The 19,170-nt window shown below is 41.7% G+C and overlaps 1 protein-coding gene across 1 annotated transcript; it reads right to left on the bottom strand.

Annotated features, from left to right (window-relative positions):
- Positions 1-13,270: 13,270 nt before the first annotated feature.
- NPS (neuropeptide S) lies at positions 13,271-17,505 on the bottom strand. Its single transcript, XM_004050268.2, has 3 exons — positions 17,438-17,505; positions 17,244-17,325; positions 13,271-14,350 (listed from the first exon to the last, which is right to left on the bottom strand). The coding sequence occupies exons 1-3, from the start codon at positions 17,443-17,445 to the stop codon at positions 14,171-14,173; spliced, it is 270 nt and encodes an 89-aa protein (XP_004050316.1). The 5' UTR covers positions 17,446-17,505; the 3' UTR covers positions 13,271-14,170.
- Positions 17,506-19,170: the final 1,665 nt, after the last annotated feature.

The following is a 19,170-nucleotide window of genomic DNA, read 5'->3' as shown; positions in this document are numbered from 1 at the left end:
AAACTGAAATTACAGCATCTTCTTTCCCTACATCACAGACTTATAAGGATCAATTCAGATATCGATGTGAAAGCTTTTTGAGATATAAAAAGAAAAAAACCTTATCCAAATGGAAGCAATTTTTTTCATGGTTATCACCACAAAATAAAACAAAAGAATTTTTAAAGCCTCATTCAACTCCTACTCCTGTCCTCTGGTATATCATCTTTTTTCGTGCTTATTGGCATGATTTTATAACCAAAGATGCCACTGCCTTTATTCACCCTCCCTGCTCCCAATTTATGTGAGAGAGCTAGTCAGTACACATTTCGGATGGAGGGTAATTCAGAACCTTCTCATACCCACATGCCCCAGAAGCTAAGGAAAGGAAGTCTCCCATGTAAGAAGAGGGCAAATTTATACTAATTGTGCTTGTTGAAAGTTTTATGTAATACTTCCAGTAAAATAACACTCTAAGGCAGGTGCGTTGGACAACTGAAATGCTGCGGCCAAATTATTAGAGAACATCAAAGTTGTTTAGCAGAAACCAAGACATTGGAGAAAGCACTGACATCTGACTTCAATGGAAAGAAAGAACAATAAGGCTCCTGCTTAAGCATCCGAGCAGCCAAGGTGAACAGTGTACTGTAGAAGCATTCGTTAGCAAACTGCAGAAAACTCCACTCAAAGCTGTTTAAATAAGAAGAGAATTTATTGGATCACATCAAGTGAAGGGCTAGGGTGGATATGGCTTCCGGCATGATGGACTCCAGAGCCCCAGACTTTGTCTCCAGGGACTTGTGTCTCCCCGAATTCCTATATCCCTCAATACTATTGAAAGTTTTCCCTTGCTGTGGAAAAATGGCTACCAACAGCCCCAAGACCATGGAAGAAAGGAGTTTTCCTTCTAGGCAGATTCAGCAAAAGTCTGGGCTCCGCGTGATCATCCCTGCACCCATCCCTGTAGAAGGGAGCTTAGTAGGCTGACCAGCTGCACCTTGGTCACATGGCCACCCCTGGAATTGAGGCCAAGCCCAGAGAAACCACAGCGCCCAGAGTACGGGAATGTGGGTCCTTGACATGCAAACTTTTATTACCAGAAGGGGGAATGGATACTAGGTGGTGACAAAGAGCTAGCATCTACTGTGCAAACCTGGAGAAAGCATAAGGACATCACGACCAGCTCACTTCATGACACCTCCTTAACTTCCACAAATGAAGTTCAAATCCTGGACTTTGTGGTTAAATATCAGGCCTGTTCCTGTCCTTAATGGAGAACCCATCTTATCAGCTGTGTCCCCACCCATATCCCCAGCATCATCCAATGTCTTCTCTTGAAAACCAGAGGAAACCTGCAATTAAAAGAATTTTTAAAACTTTTAAAAAATCCACAGAGATGCACCCTCTCCCTTTGGACAGTATTTTATATTATTAAAAGAGATGCTTCACTCACTATCCTGGCCTGAGGTGCTTGCCTTTGAATTTGTGTTCACTCAATATCTGCTGCAATGCAGAGGACACAGAGTGACTGCTTGGCCTACACTGGTGGTCAGAAGGGCTTGGTTCTTCCGGGAACCAAGAAAGAGTCCACACCAAAGCTTTGTTCCTCTCTTGAGTGCTGAGAAGCAAAATTCTAGCAGTTCTCTTCTGTGTCTGGTAATCAGCAATGCACTGCACCCTGCTACCCAATCGAGATGAATGCTGGGGACAGGGAGGAAACTCGGGCATTTTTATCTGGTTTTTAAACCTTCCTTTTGGCAGATGAAGAGCTGAGATTGCAGCCCCATTGTTTCAATCCTGGACAACCAGCAGCCCATAGTGAAAGTACTGTTTGTGTCTCCAAAACGATACAATATGGGGTGGGGAGAAAATAGAGCCAAGAAACTCAAAGCTAGAGGAAAATTAATTTAAGCTCGGTGTTTCACAGATGAGGAAATTGAGCATAAATTGTCCAATGACTCGGTCAAAGTTCTGCAGCTAATCAGATGAATAAACAAGGCTAAAAGGTCTATTTGGGAAGGCATAATAAGCGCTTATACATAGAAAGCCCTCAATATGTGAAAACAGGGTTTGGAGGCAAGTACAGCTGGGTTTAAGTCTCCTCTGTGTTTTAGCTGTGTGGCTTGGGCAATTTAATGGACTTCTCTATGCTTAAATGAGATAACACTACCTGTGTCATACTATTGTCGCAAGGATTCAGAATGCTTACCAAAATACTTGCCAATTAGTAAGCACTCAAAAGTGCATGATTATTCTGGAATTTTACTTTTAGAAAGGAGGAAAAGAAGGAAAGAAGGGAGAAAGGAAGACACAAAGCGGTCACTTTAGAAAATCAAATAAATCAGAAAATTTCTTCACATACTTAGAAAGTAAAACGAACAAAAGATAAAAGCCTAAAGAAGATAATAGAATGAGATTAAAATAGACCTGGCAGGCCTAAGTAAAGATAACCAAGAGAAAAACAGCACCGTTGCAGAAATCCCAAATGTTTTAGAAGCTGCAGTTACCAGAAGCGACACTGCAGAAACCAATTGAATAACATTCAGGACAAGACTGAAAAGTCACAGATAACATAGAGGCAGAAGACAAAGAAACAAAAAAATGACAGAGAAAATTACTGTTCGGGGGCCGGACATTTAAGCCTCCCAAACTGTCTGGGCTGCACACCTCTGGGCCCCCTGGGGAGCCTCAGCAGGGAGGCTGCGCTGCCCCCTAGTGAAGACAGCCTGCATCAGGGGCTGCAGCCACACACACAGTACAACCAACACACACACCTGGCACCAGGTCAGGGCCTCAGGCATTTCTCCTAATACCACAAGCTTAGGTTTACATCTGCATCCAACCCCCTTCTCCTCCCATGACCTCCAGACTCACATGAAGAATCATGCGCTGGGGCTAGGACTATGACTGCCCGGCAGCTGCCGGAGGGCCCAGGTAACACATCCCAGTATGAAGGAGTAGGTGGTGAACCCTGTGGCAAACTTGGATGGAAAGGAGCAAGCAGACAAATGTGACCAAAGACTTGGTGACAGATGATTTGTATCTCCACCCGCTGCCTGGTGAACTGTTCCAGGACACAGTGGTTCCTGAAGCCGCGGAACACCAGCTGTCTTCTATGGATGTGAGACCAGCTCAGGAATGCACCTTGCTTTTGCTTTGCCTCTTCCTTTGCTTCTCTCACTGCCGTTGTTCTTTCATCCTTGCTGTCCTGGGATTGGATTCCAAAGGGTCGCCATGAAGTTTTGCTCATATTCTGTTTGGGGGTTAATTCAGACTTAGATAATGATCAAAATGTGATGACAATGGAGATGATATTGGGTTCTATGAATTAGAGAATACAATAGAATGGAGAATGGGCCAATGGAACTAATAATAAAAATGCAAGAGAAAAGGACTTTCGAGAAATGTACCATGGCCTAGAATAGTATTAGGGAACAATAAATACTGGGATTAATGCTGGTAAGATTACTAAACTTCAAAACAACTAAAAGAAACATATAAATATTCAATAAGAAGAAACAGGTGGCTCATAAGCAAAAATAAAAAATAAAAGATTGGGTAGAATGTCTCCTCAACAACATAGGACTGCAGGATAAAATGGAGCAATAAAATGTCTATAATATTTTGACAGAAAAAAATGCAAGTCTGAAGATTGTATACTCAAGAAACTGTTATTTACATGAGAAGTCTGCAGTAGGACACTCAAAATATGCAAAAGGGATTAATATTTGAAATGCACTTGATATAATCTCACCCAGTAAGTGATACTGTCCTGGAACAGAGATTTAAATAAAACCTTAAAACCTTTTATTCTCTTGAAATAGGAGCATATTTTCTTTCCCATGACCCAATAGCCAGAAACTGTAAAGGAGAAAAAAGAAAGATATTTACAAGGCAAACACAAACAATGCAAAATATAATTACAAATGTGACAAAAATGCTAATATCCAATTACATAAGGAAGTTTTAACATCAGTAAGAAAAGAAGCCCAACTGAAAAATGGACCAAATACATGAAAAAGCAATTTATAAAAGAATTCCAAGTGTGCATGTGTGTGTGTACAAATATTTGTTCTGACTCATAATGAAAAAGTACATATTCAAACAAGAATGTGATATGCTTTTTACTTAACATATTGGCAAAATTGAAAAGGATAGACAATGTTCAGTGTTCCTATAGTGACATGACTGTTCTGGGGGGTAAGTTATAGTAAGTGTTGAGATTGTAAATGTGTATAATTGTTGACCGGCTTTCCCACTTCTAGCATTCTATCATTATAAAAGAAGAGGATAGATGTGTAGTAGTATACATTGTAGCAATCTTCCCATTAGCATAGTGCTGTGAATGAGCTAAATGTCTATTAATAGATGATAGCTTAATTAAGGATGATATATCCATTCAACTGAATATCATACAGATGTTCAGCACAATGCTGTATTTCAGAATTCTTCGACCTGGAAAGATATCCATCAATATTTTGGATTTCAGAATGAGAATTTTATAATCACTTTTATATATTAAAAAAAGTATGTGTGTGTGCACACACGCATAGTCCCACCCATATCACACAGGTATCTGAACGCATGAGGGTCGTTCTCTATGGGAAGAGAGATAGGGGTTACATTTTTACTTCTTTGTCCTTTCTTAGTGTAAATTTTCTAACTGTACAACTTTTAAATTTACAGTAAGAGTCATTAATACAACTGCCTTTATTTAAGAAAAAAACTACTTAATCTTTTTATGAAAAAAGATTGTGACTTTCACTGGGGAGTTCCTGTGACGTTGGTCTTGCTGTGTGCCACTTTTACCATATTAGTGTTCCAGAAATAAAGAGCACCCAAATTAGGACAAACAGAGGCTATACATTTAGAACTTCCATGGCAAGGGTCGGGCATCATCACTTGCATTTGGCAGAGACCTGAAGGCAAGCGAGGAGCTGGAAAGTTTTATAGTGAAAAAAGGAATGGCTTCCGGTGTGATATGCTGGCAGGGTGTTGGTGTGGGGAAACTGGAGGTGGAGTCATGTAAAGTAAGACATGTTATGTGATTGGTTGGAGAACATATTTGGCTTTTTCTGCTGGTTCTGAGTTGGAAGTTGGGGGCGGGGGGTGGGAATTAGGAATGCTGGCAGTCATTGACCATGTCCTGGCTGTTCTGAGCCCATTACTGCAGCGATTGGCTTCCTGAACTGGCTGCTGCAGCCTTGTGGGTGTGCATCGTTGTACATGTTCTGACCATTGCCCGTTTGTATATTCATCTCTCAATGCACTGCAATTAATTTACATTATTGGCCACATCATTTCTAAAAAATATAGAATTCTTCCCTTGGGACTCAGCCATACCAGCATCTATATTAGCTTAGCGATATACTCAGAATAATATCTAATCTATATTTCCATTATCAGCAAGTATTATCTGCCTCTATTCTTTACTGATTTAGTTTATAAGTATGAGTTATATAGCCAACTTTCGATTCAGCATTAAACTGGAATGTTCATAACACCCCAGCTGTGGCTGGCTGCCATTTATGGAGCACTCACGTGGGATCAAGCACTGGGTTGAGCGCATAGCATGTACTATTTATCCTATCTCTCACTACAGCCCCACTGGTATGTCACTGAGTTCCATTTTACAGATGAGGAAACTGAGGCTTGGAGAGGTCCAGGAACATGGCCACAGTCATGGACCTTGTCAAGTGAAATGCCATTTTAGCTCGGCTATTTCTGACTGTAAAGCCAGTGCTTATAAATCCCAGGAAATGTGAGACCTCGTAAAATGATTTGACCACACATCCGACATCTGGCCTGGGTTACCAAATCCCAGAGAATCCTGGGAGAGAATGCAATGCACCAGCTCTGAGCTGCAGATCTTTCTTCTTAAAGACTGTAAAGGAATCTTAACCCGTAATTCTTTTATATACCTGGAGAGTTTCCATCATGGTTGCAGGAAGCAGGATACTAGCTAGTGTCATCCTTTGGCAGTGACCGTAATTCACTTTGATAATTACTAACCTGCTTGCCCAAGGATGCACGGAGTCCCATCTTGGACAGGGAAACAAGAGTTACAAACCCCCCGCAGGCTGTCTTCTCCAGTAAAACTTTTAGTGCATTTACTGTTGTAGATGGCAAGACACCACAGATCCATTCTTTACAGAAGAGTTACCTTACCACGTTATATCAGTGTTTACCAAGTGCGTGGGCAGCTTCTTTATAATTTCATAATTTTCTATTTAAACTGGATCCAGTCATTTTCTAATTGCTCCTTTGTTCTTTCCCATGGGAATACATTTCACCATGTGAAATATATCTTGAACATTTCTAAGACATCTTCGTTTCCCCTCACTGTGTCCTTTTTGCCATTTCTGTTTACTTACTCTCCACCCTGTCTCTCCTGTAATCAAATGCAGCCAACTTTTCTTCACCAGCCTGTGCCATTCAAAAATGTTGGGACACTCAAGTAAGATAAAGGCTTCAGACACTGGGCTGGGGACATGTTCATATACTGGAGTCAGACTGCCTGGGTTCCCAACTTGGCTTTACTGCTCACAAGCTACATGACCTTGGGCAGAGAACTTAATCTCTTTGCACCTAATGGCTTATCTGTGAAATGGGGCTAACAAGAGTATCTACCTAACAGGTATTTTGTTGTATTTTTAGAGTTGTTATGGAAATTGAATGAAATCTTATGTAAACTCTTCAGCCAGTGACTGGCACATAGTAGGACTCCAATAACTCAATTATTTATATGTGTTTAAGCCCTAAAAGAATCTAAGTCTGAGCCTCAAGGTTGTTCCACAGCACGCAGAGACACAGACAAACCCTGTGAAGGAGAAGCTTGCTTACATGTGTGATATGGCTTGGCTGTGTCCCCACCCAAATCTCATCTTGAATTGTAGTTCCCATAATCCCCATGTGTTGTGGGAGGGACCTGGTGGAGATAATTGAATCATGGGGACGGTTTTTCCCATCCTGTTCTCATGATAGTGAGTTAGTTCTGACGGTTTTATAAGGGTCTTCCCCCTTCACTGTGCATTCATTCTCCTTCCTGCTGCCCTGTGAAGAAGGACATGTTTGCTTCCCCTTCTGCCATAATTGTAAGTTTCCTAAGGCCTCCCCAGCCATGCTGAACTGTGAGTCAATTAACACTCTTACCTTTATGAATTACTCAAACTCTGGTATGTCTTCATTAGCAGTGTAATAACAGACTAATATAATGCATATACTTGTGGTTTAACACCTCACAGGTTCTTTTTTGCAGGTGTTGCTCACATACTACTCAAATTTGGTATGGATCTCACTTCTTAGGGCTCTGTTCCAGCATGGGATGGTCCTCTCCCATAGCTGAGGTGGCCACTCATAATGTCAGTGCTGGACAGACTCCACAGTGCCCCCCCCCATGGTCCCTATGTCCCTGCGTTCATTCTCTTGTATAAGCCCCTCCTCTTGAGTGTGGGCAGGACTAGTGACTTGATTTTAGCCATTAGAATAAAGCAAAGGTGATGAGACGTCACATTCATGATGATGTTACCTAAGATTGCAGCACCCCTTTTGCTAGAAGATTCTTCCCCATGGTGGTATTGATGAAGCTGGCAGCCACGGTGGGTACCTATGTGGCAAAGAACTGATGGCAGCATCTAGGAACCAAGGTGACCTTCTGCCAACAGCCAGCAAAAAAACTGAGGCATTCAGGCTTTAAGCCACAGAGAAATGAATGCTGCCAACGATCACATGAGTTTGGAAGCAAATTTTCCCCCCAACTGAGCCTTGAGATTATACTATGGGTAGTTGGACATCACAGATCACAGGGCACCAGCTTTGAAGCCAGGCAGATCTGCCACTTACCAGATATGTGACCACAAGAAAATCACTGCATCTCTGTAAGCTTTGGTTTCCTTGTCCGCACACAGGACTAAGAACATCCTAGTGCCCCTCACATGGCTGTGGAGGGGCAAATGAGACACTATGTGGAAAGCACTTGGTAGAAACTTCAGACCTGTCAAGTAGAAGCTAGGTGAACACTGAAGAGCAGACTGTTTGTACCCACATGTTGAGTCTCACTTATCTCCTTGGGTTAGATTCCTTGGCAAAGTTTCTCCATAGAGGGCATTAGCTGGATTTAAAACTTGATAGGCAGATGTCAGCCAGGTAGGTGCCAACCAGAGGCTCAGACACACTCTAAACAATGCACAGTGCAAGATGGAACTCACAGGCGCAAGGCCCAGCAGGTGGAACGATCCTGCAGGACTTGGTCTTGGTCTTTGTTATTCTGGAGAGAGATATTTATGCTGCATGGGCTGCATCTGTGGCTCCATCATGGTTTGCGCTCCAGGAGAGGCACCTTGCCTTTCATCTCCCTTTGTGTAAGGCAAGCATGAGAATGACCTTGCAAGCTGGGGAAAAACACTGAGCTGGTGGAGTCAACTGCTCAGAAAAGCTGCACACTTGGCTTGGGGGAAGGTGGCACTGGGGGAAGCTGACAGTGTGCACAGCCCACATGAAGAGGAGAAGCACAGGTGAGAGTCCATCCCAGACAGCCCCGAGAGAGCCATCATGCTCAACCAAAAGACCATCTTTACCCCATAAAAGAGAAGTCAAGCCAAAATCTTCCACCAACAGAGAAGCCTGCCTATTTCCTCACCATGTGAGTGTGTCTGAATATTAACAACGAGGAGTTCAGGAGGGAAAGAGTGGAGAGGAGGCTCCTAGATGCTCACTGTTATTTTCAGATGGGACAAAAGGAGAGATGAGAATATTGAGTGTAGGAACAGGCCTTTAATATCAAATTGCCATATTCTCAGCCTTACTGCATGTGGGAGATGAAATCTAATTGTTTTCAGATTTTCCTTCCCTAAAATGTTGATCTCTTACTGCAAGTACTCAAAGATGAATGGGAATGAATGTTTGAGGTAGAAATTTTATAGCAGACATCTTTGTTTGTTTTTTAAGGACTTAGCGTTAGAAATAAATAGCCAACAAAAAAAATGAGAGGAGCACCCTAAAAAGTCAGGTACAAGAGTAGAAATCTTAATTATTTTATTTTTTTGCTTGAGCTTTAACCCACAGACTTTCCATCCATACTCATGTGTATTAGTCAGAGTTCTCCAGAGGAAGAGAACTAATATATATACATGAATTTATTAAGTATTAACTCACAGGATAACAAGGTCCCACAACAGGCTGTCTGCAAGCTAAGGAGCAAACAGAGCCAGTCCAAGTCCCAAAACTGAAAAGTCTGATGTTCAAGGGCAGGAAGCATCCAGCACAGGGGAAAGATGCAGGCTGGGAGGCCAGGCCAGTCTGTCCTTCACATTTTTCTCCCTGTTTTATATTCTAGTCGCGCTGGCATCTGACTAGATGGTGCCCACCCAGGTTAAGGGTGGGTCTGCCTTTCCCAGCCCACCGACTAAAATGGTAATCTCCTTTGGCAGCACCCCCACAGACACACCCAGGGTCAATACTTTGTATCCTTCAATCCAATCAAGTTGACACTCAGTATTAACCACCGCAACATGCATCCCTCCAAAAAATAATGGGGGATATTTCTATGATAATCTCAGTAGATATTTGTGAGAACAAAACGTTCCTCATTCGCACATGAAAAATAATCCAGGGGCATGACATTCTAGCCTCAAGACCATTTTCAGGCGATGGGCCAGGAATCTGCTCTACTGTCCCAAATCCCCTCAGCACCTTGGAGAGCAGCCGCGTTCCTGTCCCGGGGTCCTGATCCAATCCAGGGCTTCACATCGCCGCTTAATTACTTCTCAGGGCAGAATCACAAAGCAGGCAAGGAAGGAGAGAATCCGTGTTGCTGGATGTCATTCACACCACGAATCACTCCTACTTTTATTGAAACCTGCTAGGTGTGTATTTTCGTTTTCACTCTTAGGAATTTATGAAAACCAAAAATACATTTGATGATGTCATTTCTTTGCTTAAAAACCCTCCAGTGGTTTCCTGTTTCACTCAGAGGAAAAACAAAAGTCCTGCAAGGCCACACAGAAGCCCTCCTCCCTGTAAGGTGCCATCTCTCTCCACCCTCACCCTGCTCACTCCAAGCCAGGAAACTGGGATTCTCGCAATTCTCAGCGATCCCTTACCTGAGCGCTGAATCAGAAATCGCATCCCCATCTCCACCTCACAATACTGCAGCTCCCCCTTCCTTGCTGTTTCTCCTTATCACCATCTGAAATACTATGTACACCCACACATATATATATACACACGTATATAGGATTATATATTAAATATATATTCTTGTTTTCTCTAACTCCATCGCGCCATCCCATCCCAATAATTGAGCTCTATTTTCTTCACTGCTGTATTCCCAGTACCGAGAACACAGAAGGTGCTCAATATTTGTCAAACAAATAAATTAATTAATAAATGAACAATCTTCAAATGTAAGTAATACTGGCCCCATTTTAAGGGTGATTAAGCTTGGGGCTCAAAAGGATTCTAGAAGCTAGAGCAAGGTGGCACCACTGAGTGAACAAGGACCCCAGGATTCAAGTACAGTTCATGTGGCCCAGTGCCTTTGGTATCTGGCCTCCTAAGCTTCCCTTTGCACTCCTCTCCTCCACACCAGCATTCTCTCTCTCCAGGTATCCATGGCCCTCATGAGTTCTTTTCTTTCCTTTCCAATAAAATCTCTCCAGATAGAACATGAAGATCAATCACATTCAGATAGAGTTGGCCAAAACTGACTAAAAGATTATTCATCCCTTGGGATGCTTGCAGTCCAGGGGCTTCCAAAGCTTTGCCTGATGCATCCAAATCTAAAGGTGAAATTCAGGCCCCCAGCAGCACCCCTGGTGTTGGACGGTAGAGGGTCACCAGGGCCCTCTCTCATCACTGCCCCCGTCACCCCAAGCCACTTTCCTACTTGCCAATGCAGCCTTGAGAGCAGGCCTTGCTTTTAAACACTTTATTCCTAAAACTTTAGCAAGAGGCGCAATTTTTCTTCAGAAAGAAAATACTCCTTCCTACCAGCTTTTCATCTGCTATGATTTTTGGAGTGCAAATAGTTTCTCATAGGCCTTTTTCCCCCTGACGTTAAAATGATATTTTAGCTCTAGAAGTGGGAAGTGAATTTTTCCAATTATGTTTTTGGTGTTTTATTATTCCAGCCAATCCATATAAATGCAAATAATAGAAAATTAGGAAGATTCTCCTGAAATAGCAATCTTTTCTGTACACAAGATGCCCCATTTACACCACATTTACCATGAGCTTATTAATGAAGTAACTTGTTTTCTACTCTGCAGGAGTAAATAACGCCTATCAGCCTATCTAATTAGCTTCCCTGCCAATAACGTTAGGCAGATAAGAAATGCCAATTTCCCTGACAAGCTTCTGTCAGATTTTGCACATTTTATTGGAAGCACTTTGCATGTTACCCTTGAAACCTCACGGTGCTGCAGAGCCCTTTGCCACATTTGCAGATGCTCCAAGAGAACTCCAGTTTCAGGGCCGAGGGTAAGGAGAGTGGTGCTGCCACTGGCTGATGGCTTAGATTTTTAAAGCCACCTCATAGGAACAAAGGCAGAGGCCATAGCGGCAGAAAACCAAGGGACACAGGATTGCCTGAGTACTTCACTGCATCTGTGTCCACATACATATAGAGAAGTGGGAAACGGAATGATTGTTTAGGGTTAAAAAAGAATTAAAGGTACATCCACTTCAAAGGGTTTTGCTTGTTTCTGATTTCAAATATTTCTTTAAAATCTCAATGACTTCAGCCACTTTTGTGGCCACCAAGCAGGAAGTAACTGGATGTCATTAACGGATAAGGGAAATGCCTTCAGATCCTACTCCAACACCTGGAGCACTGCTGGGCTGATCTCTCATTTCAACACCTGCACAGAAGTCTCCCACCTGCCCCACTCCACACACCCTGGGAACAGAGACAGGGGCCACGGTGCTGCTGAAGGGATGGCAGTGGGCTGGTATGACCTCTTATGTGGCCGCTGGTGGGGGGAAGATGCCAGGGCCACTGATAATGTGACCATGACCGAGAAAGGACCAGGCCCATGAGTAGACGAGGGAGCAGCAAAGGAGCAGGTGGAGGACGCTCATCCTGAGCTAGCTCTTCCTCTCCCAGTGACGCCCGTGCCCTGCATCCCCACCTGCTTGTCCTCGCAGATGCCCAAAGGCCACGTTTGCATCAAGACTCAAGCCCATGACTCTGAATCTAGAAAATCAGCCCATAGCTGCCCCTTCTGGTGTGTGCTCCTGTGAGTGTGTGTGTCTTTAGGGGAACACTGATGTGAAGGAGGTGATCTTAGAAATAAAATATGAATTTGTTTAAGCAGACTTTCTAAAAAGTATTGAAGGGTATATCTGGCTTTCCTATACATGGAATATCTGCTGAAAGAAGGACCAGACCGGAAGGCCACGTGTGTACTTTTGGATCCAGGGAACAGTGAGGGTGCAGTGGGTGATGCAGCAGAATGAGCAATGTCCTCCTCTTCTTGCTCTCTCATACCCCTTCTTAGGGGTCTGCCCTGCCACAGCTCATGCTGCAGTCACACACACATGACCGTGTCTGCATCTCTGGCTTCTGCAGAGAGAACCAGGAGTGGATCCCTGACCCCAAAGGGAAATCAAAGATGCTGGCCCAGGGGAGGTGCTGGGCCTGATGTTGTGAGGCCCTATAGAGCAACACAAAGCCCCAGGCAGATGGAAGTTATTGGAGAGCAGAAACAAAGGTCTTGCAGACCATCCGGTTTGCAGGGAAGAAAACGTAGCTAGAAGGGCGCAAAGGACCCCGGAGGGCAGGGATGCTGCCTGATGGCTTCTACTTCTACCAAGCTCCTCTGTGCTTCCCAAAATGTGTTTCCCTGAAGTTCCCTGATCCTTAAAATAAATGCTGCTTCCCATAACTTGTATTTGCATGATCTATGTTACTTCATCCCCCAATACTTAGGATGAATCTGTGTAACAAGAGCAAAATAAGCATACACCACAACCATGAAACCACTTGTTTTCATAGAAGTCAGCAACAAATCACAGAAGACCTTTAGGGGCCTCTGTTTCTTTCGGTGGGCACTTGGCACATCACCAACAATATGGCATGTGTAAAGACTGCTTTGTGTAGAAACCGATTTGTTTGTGTGAACCTAGCTGATTACTGTGAGACCAGCTCACCATGAGTACTGTTTTCTGAAGACTGTGTTTCTATCTGAAGCTGATGACTAAGGACAGGTCATCCTAAGGCTTCTGCTGCCCCCAGTCTAGGAGCTGTGTGTGGCTTACAGCGAACACCCTTAGTGTGCTGCAGAATCCAATATGTGTGAACAGATTTATTAATATTATGCATTTGAAATAACATGTCAACCAATGTCGCATTATCCTTTTAAAAAAGCAGTGTCAGGAGTTTCAACGCAAAGAGTGGGCAGTCTTTCCTGGAAGGACGGGGGAAAGGAGAGGGCATTAATCAGCATAGTTTGGGGAACAGGTTTCCAAATGGCTGCCCTGACAACACAGGGCACTCTCAGTCTCTCTGTTTTTGTTGTTACTGGCAGCATTTCTGTGCTTAAAGATTTTAAAAAGCAACAAATTTACAAGACAAGACAACAAAACAACACCCTATAGCTAAGTATATTTGGAATAGGAAAAGGGAGACAAGAATTACATCTAGAGTGCTCCAGGGATGTTTGTTCTTGGTATCGATTAATCAATCAATTGATACAGCTGTACCATTCACCTTAATTTTGGTTAACTTCACAAGCCCCTTAGAAACAGAAATAGCACATCCCCCCACCCCAAGAATTGGGCCTGTTAAGTCATTTGAGAAAACGGTATTAAAAAGAAAAACAAATATCACAGTATTCGTGTTATGATATTATAGGCAGGAAAAAAAAATCATACTATCGTGATGACTGTCAGCATGCTCATGCTTTCCGGCCAAGTTAAAACCAAAGCAAAGGTGTCCATCCCATTCAGGAAAAAGTTACTAATGGACCACATAAATTGTTTTTTCTCTCACAAGTGGAAGTTTGAGACAGGTTTGAGACATGTTTACATTTTTTTTCTTTTTTTACTCAATTTACTCTGTACCAGTCAGGAGAGGAAAGATATTTGAGAATAGAGAGCATGCCAACACTCAATGATAAAGAGACGATGGACTTTGAGTACGTCAGTCACACTCTACAGTTAGATTAATTCCCCGAGTCCTTTGCACACTTAGTCATGATTTTGCTCTTCGAAAGGAAGTTTTTTTCATCCCTGTGCCAACTCCATTGCGAAAGGACCTTTTCACAAATATCTTCTCCAAAATTGGCTTTAGAAAAGCTAGTTCTTTGCTCCTGTCCAATCTGGTTGGGCAGCTGTTCAGCAGAATGAAAAAGTAATCAGATTTTCCAGACACCTGGCAATTCAGATGGGTGAGGAGAAAGAGAATACAGCCTTAGGGTTAAAAGTGTATTTCAACAGTAACAATTTTCAAAATCTTATGGCGATAAATCCAATATATCAATCATCTTAAAGGCAGAAGTTTTGCTAAAACACAATATCTACTTTATCTAGATACAAAATATTATTTGGGGTGATCTACCCACTTGTCTAATTTTTACACTACTTATATACTTGCTGCTATTCCGTATTTACATCATGCACTACACATAAGTTATCTTGTTGCTGTTATTTTAAAAAGAATATTTCGAGCAGCACTAATTAGCCCTGGGAATTGTTTTTGAAATTCACTTAGAAAAACAACCCATGAGGATCAGACTCTAGGTGTCAATCAGAACCACTTTTCTCCTGGGGCCTGTCCTGGGCCATTTGCCAAGTTTCCCCATAAGGATGTCTTGATACTTGAACAATGGCATCTTCAACTTCTCACTTTAGTTCAGGTCGTCATCACTGGCTCGAGGCCTGGATAGTGTAGGAGAGTGTAGGGTGCTTAGTGGTGGAAGAAATAGATCTGCAATCTTAGAGTTCAAACTGGCCTTCAGGAACCTGAAGTTCAACCCCATATTTTGCAGATAAAAAAACTAAGTACAAGACCAAAGGTGCATGCCCCATGTGACAGGGCTGGAGATTCCAAGAGGCAGCTCTGACCCAGAGCTTGGGTACGAATCATCAACACTTGTCGTGTTTTCCCTCTTGCATGGTTTCAGAGGAGTTATAACACACTGATAAGATGCTAATACAAATTTCACCAGTAATGCAAAGCACAGATTTATCCATGATCTGTGTGCTGCTTGCATTATGGGCATCATCTTGTCCTACTCCTGAACAAAGCTCTGTGAAGTAGATACTATTATTTTCAAGACATCTGACTTTAAGTTTAGGTTTCTCAACTATACTAGAACTACAAGAGGAAAAGGAAACTGAGTGCTTTTATTATCAATAAAGAGACATACTACAAGGTAAAACTCATATTTTTTTTTTTCTATCTTGGTGCAGGAAAACAAGTGTGGTCTCAGGTTACTGTTTGGAAGTTGAAACGGGGCCAGAGTGCATAAAGCGTTCCCTGTAATTCTTCACCCACGCATGGGTGGTTTACTGAAGATTCAGTGCATCCCAGACAAATCATTCCCACTGGCCTCTGGGGAAAAAAAAATGGGCTTTTTCCCCCCTTTTTCATCTCAGAGAGTTTGGTCAGAGAGTTTCAGAAATATTGGTCATGAGAAAACCAATCAAACACTCTTAGTCGGACATCCACTATGTGTTTTTACGTGTGCTAACAGAGGAAATCCAAACATGATAGAGAGAATGCCTTCTATTTAAAATCCCCAGCAGGGAAGGGCCTCTGAGTCATTGCAGGAAGGGAAGCAAGCCAGTTCTTTCCAGAAATACTCATGATGCCACCTTTATACTGCAAAAGGAATGTATCAGTTCTGGTTATGAGATTCCTGAAACATCCCTAAAAAGATACTGATGCACTTTGCTGATCGTCGAAGGCAGCCCTTGCCAGGGCAGACTCATTAACATAATAAGATTGTATATTTGCCTGGTTAATGGACTCAGTGAAGTTTGCAACAAATATTATAAAAGCCTATGTGTCGTCTGCCTGCATAATCATTCACCCTAAGCAATCAAATTGGCATGAATAGCATCCGCACTCTTACTATGGAACTAGGTAATAACAAGAACAAAACTGTCATGTGCAAAAATAGAAATAAGGAAAATGCAGTGAAAGGAGAAACATTTCATTTATGGACAAGGAAGTCTCATAAGTATTTTAGAACAAAGTACATTCTTAATTTCTTTTAAAAAAGCTACAGAGAAGAGCCTGTTATTCAACAGAAATGTCATGAGTAAACCTTTGGGGAAAGAACAGAAAGTAATTAGGAAGACACTTGAGAAAATATACCAGTATATGGATTGTGACTCATCAGCTTGATCAATGTGGTGTCTTATAGAATTGATGACTAAACTAGTGTTGAATGCTCATAGTAGTAAACCAGAAAAAAGAAGCTATATTAAATAAACAAGAAATAGAAAAATGACAGATGCAAAGATTAGTGAAAAGGCCAATAATATAAATAACTAGATCATTATGTTCAGACATATAGTTATCATTTAGGATTTATGCGACATCCCTTTATCCTAAAAGTAGTTTCATAAATCACATTGATTTCTGTAATTATAATGTGACAGGTTATGTTTTAGTGAAAAAAAGTTCAAGTTCAAAATGCTGTCAATGACAAAAGATATTTTAAAATTATAAACAAAATATTGACATAAAGACAACTGAAATATTATGTAGAAATAGTATTAAATTTTCCAAAGAAAGATATTTATTTTCTGAATGGCTTGAACAGTTCAATGAACATAGGAGTTCAATCAATATTCTCTAATAAATATATGAATTAATATTTTATGTGATATTTTATTTAGTTCTAATGTTTTATCTATATTCTGCATCTGAAAAAATTAAACTGTTTTTGAAAAATGACCACTTTATTTTTAATATAGTTTCCATGGTTAAGTGTTCACTTTGATTATGAATGAATGCATGTGGAATAAATAAATTGCCATTGGCAAAAAAATTACTTCAGATTGAGATGAATATTTCCCTTTGCAGGAGCCAACCCTAAATAATTCAAAACAAATTTGAATATAGTCCAGTATTACTTGTCACACAAATATTTTCTTTTACTAATGTCATCAATCTGCTGACTTTTTCCCATTGAGAACTCTAATAATAAAGGAAATTACTTTTCTGTCACATATTCCTTGAAAGTATTTGGAATTTACATAATTTACAATTCTAGTCATCTATTTAAGTATCTACAATGGAGGCAAATCCTTACCTTAGAAGATGGAACTGGATAACACCAAAACACATGCATTGTGGACAGCGACAGAACTAGGATGAGATTGAGTTTTAATGAGCTGCAAAGTAGAAAAAAAGCACAATCAAGATTTAGTATCATGTAGGCAAGAATAAGTGAAACAGCATATGAAAATTCAACATTTTTCTTTGCAGAAAAACGTAGCCTTTTACCTAATCATTTTGGACTTCCCAAAATCTATAAAGATAGGTGGTTTTATTGCCAAATTTCTCACACTTACTGTCAGACCCTCATTGGGTGGCCCTTTTATACCAGAAAAGTTCGGGAGTAAAAATGTCATCTCATCCCTCCTATATGACTAATTGTTCTGGCTGTGGCCTTTTGTTCTTGTTAAGTAAGAAAAGGACATAACATATGGGCATTGTCATTGAGCTGCCAATGATCGACTTCATTTAAAGTTTGCCATTAAGAATGTCCTTCAAAACCATTGTCTTCGAGACTGCATCATTGTGGCATGGGTGGCCAGAGGTCTCAAAAGGAAACAAAAGGTTTTTTTAGCTTAGAATTTAAACCTTTAAGAAGGATGACATTCTTTCCTTGAATGTCCCAGACATTATGTTTCAGAAACTAACACAAAAGAAATACTTACAGGAATAAAGAACATCTACCCAGCTGGGCGCGGTGGCTCACACCTGTAATCCTAGCACTTTGGGAGGCCGAGGTGGGTGGATCACCTGAGGTCAGGAGTTTGAGACCAGCCTGGCCAACATGGTGAAACCCTATCTCCACTAAACATACAAAAATTAGCCAGGCGTGGTAGTGCACACCTGTAATCCCAGCTACTTGGGAGGCTGAGGCAGGAGGCAGGAGAATCGCTTGAACCCAGGAGGCAGAGGTGGCAGTGAGCCGAGATTGCACCACTGCACTCCAGCCTGGGTGACAGAGCCAGACTCTGACTCAAAACAAAACAAAACAAAACAAAAACAAACAAAAAAACACATTTACCCAAACAACTCATGCAGATTATTTACATTTTCTACCTTAGATTTCTTTCCTTTAGGACTTCAGCAGTGAAAGCAGGAAAATAAATGTCACACCTTTTCCGCTAGTCATCCAAATAAAGGAAGGACACTGTGTATCCCCTGTCCATGCCATGTGCTCTCAAAAGTCCCACGGGCTCCCAAAGTCCCAGGCCTACAGTTCTGGGAGAGCCTGCTTTTCATGGCTTCCTTTTTCTCCCCAGGGTATGGAATTTCTCCAGGAAGCCTTTGCTGTCCTTGCACTTCAATGGGCATCTGCATTAATAAATGGATTCAGGAGCTCTAAGTATGAACAGATGTTGCTGAGGCTTACAATGGAGAAAAACACCAAGGGAGGTGCTTTCTGCTTGGATAACTAGTGTTTCTGAGATGATGCCAACAGTTTTTGAATACAAAGCAACCAAGGATAATCCGTGCCTCCTCAAGATCAGCACCTTTTGGAGGACAAAGCTGCCCTGTGTCTGGGACAGTTGCTGCCAATTTGTTGGCACTGCATTTCTTTCTTTGGGGAACTGCCATTTGCATGATTTTTATGTAGCTGTCAATCATACAGTCACAGTTTGCCCATCACAAGGAAAAGCAGATGACCTGGACTCTCAAGAGAACCAAGCTCACAGGATTAGAGCCAAGTTGAGGGGCTGAGGAAGTGATCCAAACGTCTTTGATCAGTGTTCTTATGGGACATAGTGTGGATATTAGGAGACAAAGGGCCTAAGAGCACCAAGGGATTGAACACACATATTTATTTTTGGTTGTTTTAGCTAAAACACACACACACACACACACACACACACACACACACACACACACACACACGCATGCACGGAGGAACCCAAAAAGAATGCAGAAGGATTTTATTAAGTGATAAACAATTGATCAAGTGGATCTGAGAAAGGTGCTTACTG

Source organism: Gorilla gorilla, chromosome 8 (assembly GCF_029281585.2).
Source record: "Gorilla gorilla gorilla isolate KB3781 chromosome 8, NHGRI_mGorGor1-v2.1_pri, whole genome shotgun sequence".
In the NCBI taxonomy this organism is placed as follows: Eukaryota; Metazoa; Chordata; class Mammalia; order Primates; family Hominidae; genus Gorilla; species Gorilla gorilla.
This window is presented reverse-complemented; position numbering and strand designations above follow the sequence as displayed.

What these genes read in the sequence shown, in the direction of transcription:
- NPS (XM_004050268.2), bottom strand. An exon ending in ATCCAGTTCCATCTTCTAAG is followed by an intron (nt 14,351 to 17,243) that starts GTAAGGATTTGC and finishes CTGAATTGCCAG; the next exon opens with GTGTCTGGAAAATCTGATTA.